General features: G+C 45.2%; 1 protein-coding gene across 1 annotated transcript in view; it reads right to left on the bottom strand.

Moving 5' to 3' along the window:
* LOC146859134 (uncharacterized) overlaps positions 1–13619 on the bottom strand; it is a 2052335-nt gene that overhangs the window by 45571 nt on the left and 1993145 nt on the right. Inside the window, exon 103 of the mRNA XM_085649806.1 lies at positions 11449–11991. Coding sequence (XP_085505932.1) covers positions 11449–11991 — 543 coding nt within the window. The remainder of the gene's footprint in view (positions 1–11448; positions 11992–13619) is intronic.

Below are 13619 nucleotides of genomic sequence, written 5' to 3'. Positions count from 1 at the left end.
TGGTCGAAACAGAACATGCATTAGACACTCTAAAATGGTGGTGCTCTTGCTCCTCCAAACTCCTGGTTCGTCCATGCTATTTAGAGTCAGAGGAAGCATTGAGTTTCCACTTTTTTGTAGTATTTATTGACCACTGACCTGACAGCCCATTTTCTATAGGCTGTTAGATCATAGTGATGGTCACCCCTTGTGGGTGGGGCAACCATCACAAAATTCCTGTGTTCAGGATGATGTGAGCCAAAGCAGCAAGAGTCCCACTGTGCTCTAAATCAGGCCCAAAATATGTAATTACATTGCTTGGTATATGCTGGTTTCATATTGATAAATGTACAATTACAAATTCCTATTTAAAGCGGGTTATTTACTGCCAGCTACTGGATCTGAAAAAAGCATCAGTAATAATAAGCATGATAGAGCAGCAATCCAAATTAGAACATTTTACAAGACCAACACAGACTTGCAATGCTGATGAGACAAATAGGGTTCTGCTCCCTGCTAACATACTCCCTTCTTCCTAATACCCATATTTTTATCATCGTGAATAGAGCAGTCAATGAAAAGCCAACAACAGGAGCAATGCCAGGAATCAGCTCTCTTAATTTTCCACAAAACATCCCTTCTTACTTTTCTTTCAAATTACTAGAACATACTGTGCACCACCAAGTCTATCATTTATTTCATTCTAACTCTGTACATCCTCCTCTTCAGTCAAGCTTCCACCTTTCCCACTTGATTGAAAACTGCACATTTAGCTGATTTTAAGGAACAAGTTACTTACCTTCAGTAATAACTTATTGGTAGAGACTCTATCTAGCCACAGATTCCTTACCTTGGAATTTTCCTGAGGCGTCAGACTAGATCTGGAAATTTTGCTTGAGGGTTACCCCTGCGCGCCAGAAGGTGGCATCACTTGGCTCGACGTGGCATCATCTGCGACGGAAATGGAGTCTCTCCTCTTTCATAGAGGGATGTGGTGTAGCATAAAAGGTAGGCAAAGTGAAGACTGGCCTACGTGGAACTGAGTGACTACCTTTGGCATAAAGGATGCTCAAGGTTAAAGAACCAGTTTGACAGGGAAAAATTAGATGTAGGGAGGGTGAGAGTACAGTGACTGTAGCTCACTGACTATCCGAACAGATGCAATTGCCACCAGAAAAGCCATCTTAATGGTGAGGAGCCATAGAGGGCAAAAGGGAGAACACAATAAAAAGTAAGAAGCAAGTTTAGGTCTCATTGAGGCATAACAAAGAGAGCTGGGGGAAATATGTGCTCCAGACCTTCAAGGAATCTATTAGAATAGGGAACTTGAAGAGGGAAGGCAGATCTGACAGCCACGGAATAGCAAAAATGGCATCGCGATAACCCTTTAAAGTACCCAATGTAGAGCCCTGCTGGGCCAGGGTTAGGATAAACAGAAGAATCTGAGAAAGGGAGTAGGCCCATTTATTCCAATGGCCGGTTTTGGTGGAGGGAAGTTGAGCTGCCAAGATAACTTCACAAGCTTAGGGTGGAAGGTCAAAAGCTGTCAACTGTTGCCGCTCAATCTCCATGCATGAAGGTGGAGGATTGACAGGTTCGGGTAAAAGCAGCTGTGACAGAAGATCCTCCCAAAGTGGCAGCCTGATAGGCGGACCAAAGGACCATCTCAACAGTTTCGGATATCAGACTTTCCGAGCTTAGTCCAGAGCAGCAAGGGTAACTTGGGTACCATCATTCCTGATCTTGAGAACTCTAGGCAGGAGTGGTATGGGTGAAAAGGCATACAGGAGGCCAGCGCTCCACTCGCAACAAAAAGCATCTCTGAGTTAGAGCTGCCTTGAAAACTGTTGAACTTGCACATTCTCAGCAATGGCAAACAGATCTAACCGAGGGTCTCCCCACTGCTGAAAGAGACCTTGCACCACCTCCAGGTAGAGATACCATTCATAATCTGCAAAGCTTCGTCACCTGGGTTTGTCCTCCCCGGTGTTTAGAGAGCCCGCCAGGTGTTGTACCACCAGGGATATGCCCTGATGTTCCAGCCATGTCCAGAGGTGCATGGTCTCTTGACAAAGAACCCACGACCCCACCCAGCCTTGTTTTTTGCTACCACAAGGAGATAGAGTTGTACTAGCCATCCCTTGACAGAGGGTAGAAAAGCTTTCAATGCCAATGGGTGGAGTCAGATCACTCGGAGCGCCTGTAGGTTGATGTAGAGACCGGATTCTGCTGGAGACCAGAGGTCTCTGATCTCCACCCCTCCCAGATGGCTGACCCATCAGAGAAGTGATGTATCTGTCACTATTTTCAGATCTGCTTGGGGAAGAGAGAGTGGTCTGCCGCTGACCCAATCACAGTTCATTAACCACTGCTGCAGGTCTTTTGCAGTGCTCTTCGAGATCTAGACCATGTTGGAGAGATTCCCCTGATGCTGCGCCCACTGAAACTTCACGTCCCACGGCAGAGCCCGCATATCCCCAGCAGCATCACCGTCAGCCTCACCGAAACCCAGAACAGAGGCTGAAAGATTGATATCATAGCCTAAATATCATGGATTCGCTGTTCGGGGGTAAGCCCAAAACTGCACTGTGTCCAGAACAGCTTTGATGAAAGGGAGCAACTTAGAATTGATCAAGTATGACTTCGGCATGTTTGTGTGACTGCGGCACGTTTATAATAAACCCCAGGGAGGCAGGATGTCTGCCGTAGCCTGGAGGTCAGAGATGACCACCTGTGAAGAGCCCGCATTCAACAGCCAGTCGTCAAGATAGGGAAAGACACCCCTGATATCCGCAGATGAGCTGAAATCACCGCCATCACCTTGGTAAACACCTAAGGTGCACTGGTAAGGCTAAAGGGGAGCACAATGAACGGACAGTGAACCACAGGCAACGTCTGTGGGCAGGCAGGAGGGAAATGTGGAATTATGCATCCTGCAAGTCCAACGCTACCATCCAGTCCACCCAGTCCAGGGCAGACAAGAGTTGTGCGAGCGTGAGCACTTTTGAGGAAGAAATTGAGAGGGCGCAGGTCTAGGATGGGAAAAAGGCCTCCGTTTTTTGGGGGCATTAGACAGTAGCGTATATACCAACCACAACCTACTTCTGCTGTCAGCATCCTCGCATAGCTCAACTTGGCCATGAGAGCCACCACTTCCTGGAAGATTAAGAAAATATGGTTCTGTCAACCTGTCGCAAGTAGATGGCATGGTTGGAGAGGTGGTCTCAAAAGGGAGGGAGTAATCCTTTCGGACAATCTGGAGAGCCCAGTGGTCAGATGTTATCGACCCCCAGTGATTCTGAATCCTGCTTCCCACTGGTTGCCCATGATGGTCAGAAGGCAAACTAAAGAGGTTTGGAGGCTGTGGGTTCTGGAGAGGTGGTGGATTGGCCAAAACTCTGGCTGCCCGACCCATGGGGTCTGTGTGTACCATGACCTGGGCCACGCATGATCTGGGAAGCCTGTGTAACCCGGTGGATGGGGGGGGGTAAAGCAGCAGTTGGAAGCCCCTTCTGTGGCCACAAAAGGAGCGAAAGGTGGACTTGGGTTTGGGAGGATCCATGGAAATGTCAAAGGACATGGCTGTGCCTCTGCTATCCTTAAACTGCTCCAACACTAAGTCCACATTGTCTCCGAAGAGAAGAGAGCCATCTAAATGAATGTCCAGAAGCGAAGCTTCGACATCCCCTGAAAAGCCAATCGTCCTCAGCCCTAAGGCTACTGACGAAGAAACCTATCTGCCTAGCAAGTCGTTCGTTTCCAACCCACATCAGACTGTGAACGTAGCTGTGTCTCTCCCTTCAGCAACAGCTTGTAACAGTATAGCCCGTGCGCCCTCCGGGATCATAGACAGCACCTGTGCACCCAAATCCCAGAGTGAGTATTGCCTCAAAAGGCATGCAGTGTTCACTGACCACAGGGCCAGACTGGCAGAAGAAAGCATTTTCTTGCCCAATATGTCCAGTCTTTTGGATCCCCTATCTGGTGGGGTGGTAGGGAATATGCTAGGATTCACTGGGGAAGTAGAGGCTTGGAGAACAAAGCTCTCCGGGGTGGGGTATGGGGTGAGGAAGTTGTGGGCCCCTTGGGGTGGGACAATGCCAGCGCCCTGTTCGTAGGAGCCCTTGTGTAGGGCTACAATCAAACCTCGAGCAGGAGGTCTGTGAGGGTTCATTAAATGGGAGAAGCGGGTCTGAGGGGTTAACTTCTAGCTGAAGCCCCTCTATCAAGATATTACTATTAACTGCCAGTGAGGTCAAGCTAAGGTCCAGGACCTCAGCCACCCTCATCACCACCTTAGCAAATGAGGCACCCTCCACTGTAGCCATGGCAGGAGGATTGATTAACTCAGCTTCTGGGAAGGTGGCCAGTCCACTGGCATCTGCCAAATCCTCACACCAGGTGTCCTCATTGGGATCTAGGGGCTAGTATTCATAGGGGTCCGCTGGCTCTCCTCCCAATCTTCCCCAAGTCTGAGCCCATAGGAATAGGGCTCAGGCTCCAGATTGGAGGGCATGGCTCCAGTCGGTGCCGTAGTCGGCATCGAGCAATTCAGATCCAGCTCTGTGTCGGGGATAAGAATGGAGCCGATGCTGCTGGAGGGCACTGGCGTCGCCGGGAGTGTCAGCAACTGGGAAGGTCGAGGTAGTTCAACGGGCGTCGGTTCAGACCCATCTGTGTATCCAAGGGGCGCGACTGGTGCCAAGGGTGAACCTGCTGTCAGAAGACCAGTAGGGGCCGCTCCAGACCCCACAAGGCCCAAAGGCGCTCCAGTAGACCTGGGCCACACAAGTATGAGGTGCATGGCCTCATAAAATCACTTCATTGAGCGGGGGTCGCTCCGGCTCTGGGAAACTAGTGGAGGCGCGGAGATGGCCCAGGCACAGGCTCAACCATGGAATAAGGCCTTGAGTGTTGATGCTTCTTCGTCTCGTCGGATGACTTCGGCAGATGGGGTGAAGTTGAAGACCTCTTTAACTTCTTGCTATTCTTCTTCTTGAGGGACTTACCAGAATGGGATACCTTCGACAAAGATCAATGGCTCTGCGAACGAACCAAGGACCTTAATCTTTATCAAGATTGTTGTGGGGTGGCATGGCGAGCAACAAGGAGCTTGAGGGATCGCTTCCTCAAGTCCTTGGGGTAGATGGCACTACATTTGATACAGGTCTTGGCACCCTGGTCTCCGCTCAAGACACCAGAGACAGATGAGGGGCAGGTCCGTCACATACTTTTGACCATGACAGGTGCCTCAGGGCTTGAATCCAGCCTTCCTCGTTGACATCCCTGCTTCACCAGAAGACAACTCTCACAAAACTTCAACAAAAAGCAGAAAAAAGACAATCAAAAAGTGACTGGGGTAGTTCTCTATGGCATCTGCGCTGACTGGTGCAGAAAGAAAAGAATGTAAATGTAAATGTGCAGATATTTATATAGCGCAAATCACCAACCGGTCTCTAAGCGCTTGCTTAGGGAACCCGTCCTGGTATTCCCCTGTGAGATAACCCAGCAGGGCATCTACAAGGTGAAAGCCAGGCATCCCGCCGCGAGGGGCCATTGTGGAGATTAAGCAAGCTATTGCCCAGAGTCGCAGAATGTGAACCCATGAATCGAGTATGCACTGGAGCGAGAATTATCGAGTCCATGGACAATTTATGGACTCAAGACCCAGCCGAGCCGGGAATTGAACCCTGGTCCCGGGCTGACCTCTGCTTCCAGGTCTGCCTACTCTAACCAGTGAGCCACACTTCTCCACGAACTGATGTCAAAAGAACTGATGTCAGTGCGCTGCTGTGGCGCTTATATAAGAAACGTGCAATTCATTTCTGGCACGGATGATGCCAACGGTACCATGCATAGCCAACTGGCGCCACCTTCTGGTGCACCAGGGTATTGCTCAAGAAAATTTTCCGAATGCAGTCTGACACCTAAGGAAAATTCTATGGGAAGGAATCTGCGGATAAAAGTCTTAGATACATCCTCTTTTCTCATTCTCGTAAATCTGCCTGCTGCTTTCAACACAGTGGGCCATTCTATCCTGCTCTATACTTTGTCTTCTCTCTGCATCTCTAGCACATTTCTTTCTTGGTTCTCTACTTATCTTTCTGGTTGCAAATACTTAGTTTCTTATCCTAATTCTTTTCCCTCATCCCTTCCATTTCCTCTATGGGGTAGCCCAGGAGGTCAGCCATGAGCCCCCGTTAGAGTCAATGCTTTATTCAAACTTTTTTACCACCTTTATGCCCAACATAAACATAACAGCTGTTATTCTATTTTTCTTCTCTCATCATGGATCTTCCTGCCACAATTTTTTCTTGTATCTCAGCCATCAACTCCAGGATGTCATTTCACACACTACATATCAACCCATCACAACCTGAAATATTTTCTTTCCTGATAGTGCCCCTCATTATTCCTCTGCACTTTTCTTTGCCACAGTTTGCTTTCTTCCGCCTTCTGCTCATAATCTAGACATTAAGTTTGATTACAGTCTCTCCTGTTCACCGTACATGTCCACACATCTGACATTCAAGGCTACTAAAACTGTTCATTTTCAAAAACATTCTCTCATCTTGACTATATTTATACCCTGCTCACTGTTCACTACTTTTTCCCACTGCTAGACTCTCTGCTAATCTCATCTGTATACATTGGCTACATTTCTCTTTTAATCTCAAACTAAGCTTGTATGTATTGTCTTCAAATGGGACTACAGGCTGTCCTCTCCTATCTCTCTGCTCTTGTTCATCTCTACAGTTCTTCTTTTTCCCTGGCTTCTTCCTCCCAGATTAGACTCTGTGTATGGCCTCCCAGTTAAAATCTTTGTAATGTAATATGAATTATGTTTGCCATTATTCTAGGTACTGCATTTAAGCACAAATGTTTTATGAATAAAATACAATATAAAATAAACATAGCAACTCAAACCATGAGTACTGACCCTAAGAGGTCTGCAAATGCACTAGTTGACCATTACATTGAAACTCTAACACAGCCTTAAGTCTCTACTCCAATCGATGACACTTCTTCACACCTATTCCAAAGATCGGTCCTACCCATCTAAACCTCTGTATGCTCAAGACCCTCTCCAAGAAAGACACAACTGAACCGAATACGTTTATTTCTATTGCCGGATCTCCAACTGACCTGTCCCCACTAATTGAGTTCAAAAACACCCTCCTAGCGACACCTGCTTTTATACCTGCCCAGTACGACCATCAGTTGATTCCTCTCAGCTGGACATTCCCTAATGAACTAAAAACTGCCTACATTATGCCAATATTTAAGACGTAAGGGCTGGATGTATATGGCTTAGCAAGCTACAATGAACTGCAAATGTACCATTCCCACAATTGAAAATGGAGTCATCTCAGAAATCTGTAGTTTCCTCGAGCAAAATACCCTCGCTACAAGGAGACTGGCTTATGCTGTGAAGAGGCATGGAGTAAGTGATTATTGCAATCTAGGATGACCTAATAAATATAGTGGAATTCATTTAGGTGACTGCTCTCCGCCTTCACAACTTGTAATCAGCATTTGACTTGCCGACTGTCAACTACTGCTCCAAAGTCGAATTAACTTTAGAATCCAAGGCACTGTTCTTAATCGAGCTGAGACCTGCCTTTCAGAAATAATTTGAATAATCATGCTCCCACTGTTCTGAGCACCACCTTTTACTAACACAGTAAGACACAGTAAGACAGTAAGCTCATTGAGCGACCACTTGCATTTTAATTATTATCTGTCCTGACTCTAGAAGTTATCAAACCTTCCAGCTTACTTACTACAACTACGCTGGTGATACCCACATCATTCAAAAGCTAGAACAACCATCAACAACAACACTTCTAGGCTTAGCCAATGGTCAAGAAAAACAGACTCTTCAATTCTACAATATCACCTTATGCTCAAACTCCTACATGCAGGGCATGATCAGTAGTAGCCACTGGTTTAAGAAAATCTGAATGCCCCCAAACAGCTTCACACAAGTAAAGAAGGCACAATCAAGGACTCCAACCTCCAACTCCAACTAAGTGACCAAGAATGCATCCTTCATTATGAGAATTCTACTTCGTCACCTTGGACGATCCAATATGATTCTGGCCTCTAGACCTCTTGTGCTATCACACCTTGTCTGTGCCAGTTTTATTTATTTTATTTATTTATTTTTTAAATTTGTAAGGCGCTACAGCTATCCACAAAGGGTTTCCCGGCGCCGAGACACAGCATAAGGATGTCAGGAGAATTTACTAGCTATTCTTGTTATTGTTCGAATAGCCAGGTCTTGACATAACTTCTAAACCTGACGTGGTTTTCCTCTTTTCGAATGAAAGGAGGGAGTGCGTTCCAGAGGGATGGTCCAAGGTGGGCGAAAGATCTGCCTCCCATTCTTGCCAATTTAAATCTTGGTACACAGAAGTTGGCAGCTGATTGCGAACGAAGATTACGCTTGGGAGTATAGGGGTGAGCCAGGGCTAGAAGGTACTTGGGTGCAGTACCTCCTTTGATTCTGAACATGTAGTTCAGGGCTTTAAAACGGATTCTGCTTTCTACCCTGAGCCAGTGGAGATCCTGACGGTAGCTCGAGACTCCGGAAGTTTTAGGGATTCTGCACAGTAGTCGGACTGCAGCGTTCTGGGCAAGTTGTAGTCGACCGACTACCGCTTTATTTGAGCCAAGGTACGGAATGTTGCCATAGTCAAGCCGTGATGTTATGAGGGCATTGACTACGGTCTTTTGGGTGGAAGAGGGCAGCATCCAGATAATTTTCCTCAGCCAGTTGATGATGGTAAGGCATAGACCGACGACTTTGTTGGCCTGTTGGCTCATGGAAAGGGAGCTGTCCAAAATGACTCCCAGATTGCGAACTTGAGTCACTGGGGTAGGAAAAGTAGCCATCTGGTTTGGCCAGTGTGAAGGATTCCAAAGATCTTGACGTTTACCTAAGAGAAGAATCTCTGTCTTGTCTCCATTGAGCTTTAATTGGTTTCTTGTCATCCAGTTAAGGATGTTTTGCAGCCCTGATTTGAGGAGAGATGTGGGTGTCGGACCGGGTTCGGATAGGGAGAATATAATTTTGGGAATCGTTGGCATAGGTCATGAGGATGAGTCCAGATTTTTCGGCTAAATCCGCTAGGGGTCTGAGGTAAAGATTAAAAAACAGGAGACTCAATATAGATCCCTGTGGCACACCGTGGGGGGCATTAAAGGTGTCGGAACAGGCCAGTGAGGATGTTATTTGGAACGTCCATTCCGCTAGGAAGGATCGAATGCAGTTAAGCGCTTTTCCACGGACACCATTTCTGTATAATGTCTTGATGAGAGTTTCATGAGATATGGTGTCAAAGGCCGCGCTCAAATCTAAAAGCACGAGCGCGACCGTCTGGCTTTTGTCGAGGAGATTTCGGATGTGTTCCGTAACTCCTAGAAGGGTGGTTTCTGTTGAGAAACCAGCCCGAAAGCCCGATTGTGAGGGGTGCAAAAGCGAGTTGTCTTCAACAAAGGTGGATAGGACCGCGTGGACATGTCTCTCCAAGCATTTGGAGAAGGCAGGGAGCAGGGATATGGGTCTATAGTTGGCTAGACTTTCCGGATTTGCTGTGGGCTTTTTTAACAATGGCGTAATCATGCCGTGTTTCCAGAGGGTCGGGACTGTGGAAAATTCAAACGAAGAGTTAAGCGTATCAACGATGACTTCCAGGGAATGATCGTCTAGTTGTTTAATAATATTAATCGGGATAGGATCCCTGGGAGAGCCGGACTTGATGTTTTTATGAATGGTTTTCAGTAAATCTACCGAAATGGGAGGCCAGGCTTCCAGGGTATTTTCACAGAAGGGGGCATGTTCCTGGTCAGAAAGAAGTGGTGGTTCGTTATTGTTGATGTTAATGTCCCTGATGATTTTCTCGATTTTTTCAGTAAAGAAACATGCTAGATCTTGGCATTGTTGAGTATTCAGTGGGGGAGCCGAGGCTGTGGTTTGTGCGCCTGCTAGTTCTTTGACTATATTGAATAAGGTTTTCGGTTTGTTTGTTGCTTCCGTGATAGTATTAGAAACAAATGAGGCGCGTGTTTTTCCGCAGGCAGTATGATATAAATTCCTGGCTACATGATAGGTTTTTTTTGCGTCAGGGGCGTAGTCTTTGCGCCACTGACGCTCCAGTGCCTTGCATTTTGATTTTTCAGTTTTTAAAAGGTCATTAATCCATGGGGCAGGGTGGCGGTGTCTGTTTCCTTTAATAAGAGTAGTGGATAGGCAGTGGTCAGCGGCATCGCTGAGCCATTTGTGAGTAGCTGCCGCTAAGCTGTCCATGTTATGACCGCTTCTAGGTGGGTTTTCCTGAAGTGCTGAATTTAATTTTGCCAAGTCCAGTAGCTTCCAGTTTTTCCTGGACGTAGATGGAAAACCGGGTTGCATATTGGAGGTAGGTGTGAGATTTATGCTGAATTTTATTAGATGATGATCAGACCAACAAATGGGAGTGGTGTTATGCCATTTTAGCTCGTGGATATTGGAGATAATGGGGTCGAGCAGGTGTCCCTCTTTATGTGTGGGTCCCGTATTGACTAAGGTCAGTTGGCTCTATACTGGTGAGACACCTTGCTTACTCCATGTCTCCAAACTACATGCACCTCACCTAGTATGTGACATCTAGACCTAACTAGAAGAAAGACCCTTTAAAAAAAACACTTCTAAGGGCACCCAATGAAGCAAAGCGAATGAAAGGACTTGATGACTTGTCAGGAAAACAAAACACTACACACATGCTACAAATGGAATAGCTATTTACTTGGCCAATGTGAAAATGATCTGTCAGTTCAGCCAAGTGCCTTTCTTTTAATAATTTTACTTTTGTACAAAAATTAGCCACTTCTCACTTCTGAATTCATTACTAGTATGGTTGCCATTGCCCTCTTGCAATATTCACCATAAATAGGTGAAAATGCATGAATCCCATCAATTTGGAACCTATTAATTTTAAAGTGCCCGGAAGTGACTGCAAGGTGATATGTTAGAACTTAATTAAAACATAAATACATAGTTTGTGTTCTATTATTTTAGAGGTGCAAGGGGAAATGGCATGTGAAGGGGATGAAGAAACCATTAATAATTCTATGTGCATGTGGCTATATTGGGAGTGAAAAAGCTTAAATTTAGCTAGCAAGGCAAATGATTCTCTGCCTAAGCGTGATAAACAAATGAGTAAAGATCCTGTATATTAGTGGGAACATATATTCTATTTGGACCTAGAACCCTCTCCTAAACCTTGTCAAGTTTTGATTTTTCCTGATCCCTATCTGCAGTTTAATATCATATTGTACCCGACTGAGTACAAATATTCTGTAAAATGACTCAACACACTGCTATAACGCAATAACTGGCACCTAGGACGTGGATAACTTTCAGAACAATTTTCATCATCAGCAATAGGACCATGATCACCAACATCTTGTTAATTTTAACCTCACCTTCATTATCATAAACTCCACCATAATCATCTGTATTTCTACTATCCGTAATCGCATGTTTATCATCGTCTCTGCTTGCATGACTACTGGGATTAGCATTGTTGTTGTTGATTGCCGTGTCCAAATTTTCAACACCATCGTTATCAAAATTATTACCAATAGCCGTTTCATCACTGGAACTATTGCTGTCAACAGGAGGCTCATGTTGTCTAACAGAGTCCGTATGTTTGTCACTCTGCAGAGGGAGGTCTTGCTGTGTTTCTAATTTGTTGTCAAGAGTTCTGCCTTTAAGATGATCCTCCACTCGTAGGACATTAGTAGTCTGATGGGATTTTTGTCTTGAAAAAGATGTTTGTCTTATAATATCTTCTTGTTCTCCTTCTGGACTTGTTGACTCTGCAACCATCGGCAGAGGAGGCAACACGACATCACCCTGAACCTCACTGTGTTGATGGTCTTCCAAAAGATCAACATTACCGTCAAGATGGTCTGCCTGAAATTTCGTTTTTTCATTTGCACTAGTTGTATCCATTTCATGTAAGTCTATAAAAAAGTACAATTTGGAATTAGAAATTTGGATTCACCCAGTTGTTGAAGTTTTCATAAATGCAAATATTTTGTATCAGTTTACCAAACTGTGTGGGAGTCTGAAATAGTCATGCTGGCACCACACTAATGCTTGTGTACAAACTGTCTATGGTATTCCTTCTGACCAGGTCAGTAACTCAATAAACCACATCCCAGTACTTGTGCAGTGTTTGCATGCACTTTATTATGAATGAATGTCTTTGTTAGGGTTGTAGACAGGTGGTGGCTCTATCATATTGTTAGTCACAGCATTGCGCTTCCACCATTCATCCATGTAACTTATGCCAGACATATTTCTCTCCTATATTTTTGTACGTTATGTGTTGCTACTGCCTAGTTGCACCTTGAAATATGTAATCAATTTCAATTGACATTTTTTTGAATCACTGTAAAGTACCAATATTTTGCCTCATCTAAGAGCACCTCACAGAGCCATTCATTTCTGTTAAACAGTTGAGGCAAACAAAAAAAACGGATCATTTTCTAATGGGCTAATCCTACTCTATTATCGTGGCATGAAAGGTCTTCATGCCTTTCCTGTTACATTTTTCTGACACAGCATTATTTTTTATTATAATTGTAATATGTTTGCCCATTAAAGCATCCAGAAATGCTGTATTAATACTGAGGAAGCCAAAGGAGATTGTTTTTTAGCAGGCACAGGTCCGGCTACCTGACATAACAAATACAGAATGCAGGAGATTAAAAGGACTTGGAGACGTGGAGTAAGGTGAATTAAGGCACCTTCCACATCTTACCTATGGTCACACCTTGACCATAGTTAAGATGGTCAAGGCCTGACCGCAGGTAAGATAAAGTAGCTGCCTTAATTGAATTCACTTAACATCCCATTTTCAAGTTCTTTTAATCATGGATGAGGAAGAAGATACACTTAGTGAAGCTATTTAACTCCTCCATTCAATACAATTTAACATCTCTTCAGAACCCCCCAAAACCTGCTCAGAACAAAAAGCTCTGGATGAACCCACTGAGCCACGAGAGCTACTGTGAAGGAGTATCTCTATGATGCAGCATGGCACCTATTGTGGGGAAGGAGTTTGCTTCCTGTTTTTTCTCGTTTATTAAACTTAAATTTACACAGATAACAGGGGGCATCCTAAAGATGCATAAAGATAGTCCATTAAAGCTAATCAGCCCATTAGTAGATGTATACAAGGCCCAGGCGAGAGGGGTGGTGTCATATGGTGCTGAACTTTGGGGCCATAATATGGTCGAGATTTTAACCAAGTCAGAAAATCATTTTATCAGACAATTATTGGCACTACCCACGAGTACCCCCATGCAGCCTCTCAGGATGGATCTGGGCATACACCCAATTGCTGACCTGGTAGCCTCACGTCCGGTCATGTACTGGCATAGACTATGGAGCACTCCTGAACTTGTCAACTTTCAGGAGGAATTGAAATCTATTTTGTTGCTCCCAAAGGCAGGTGCCATCCCGTGGCTAGCCTATGTAAAAAAATCTTTGAGGGCAATCGGGAGAGAAGACCTCTGGCACACACCTGAGGAGTTATGCCCTACCCTCCCAAAAATGATTCTGGCTAAAGCCTTGGAGGAACATA

This window comes from Triturus cristatus, chromosome 3_2 (genome assembly GCF_964204655.1).
Source record: "Triturus cristatus chromosome 3_2, aTriCri1.1, whole genome shotgun sequence".
In the NCBI taxonomy this organism is placed as follows: Eukaryota; Metazoa; Chordata; class Amphibia; order Caudata; family Salamandridae; genus Triturus; species Triturus cristatus.
This window is presented reverse-complemented; position numbering and strand designations above follow the sequence as displayed.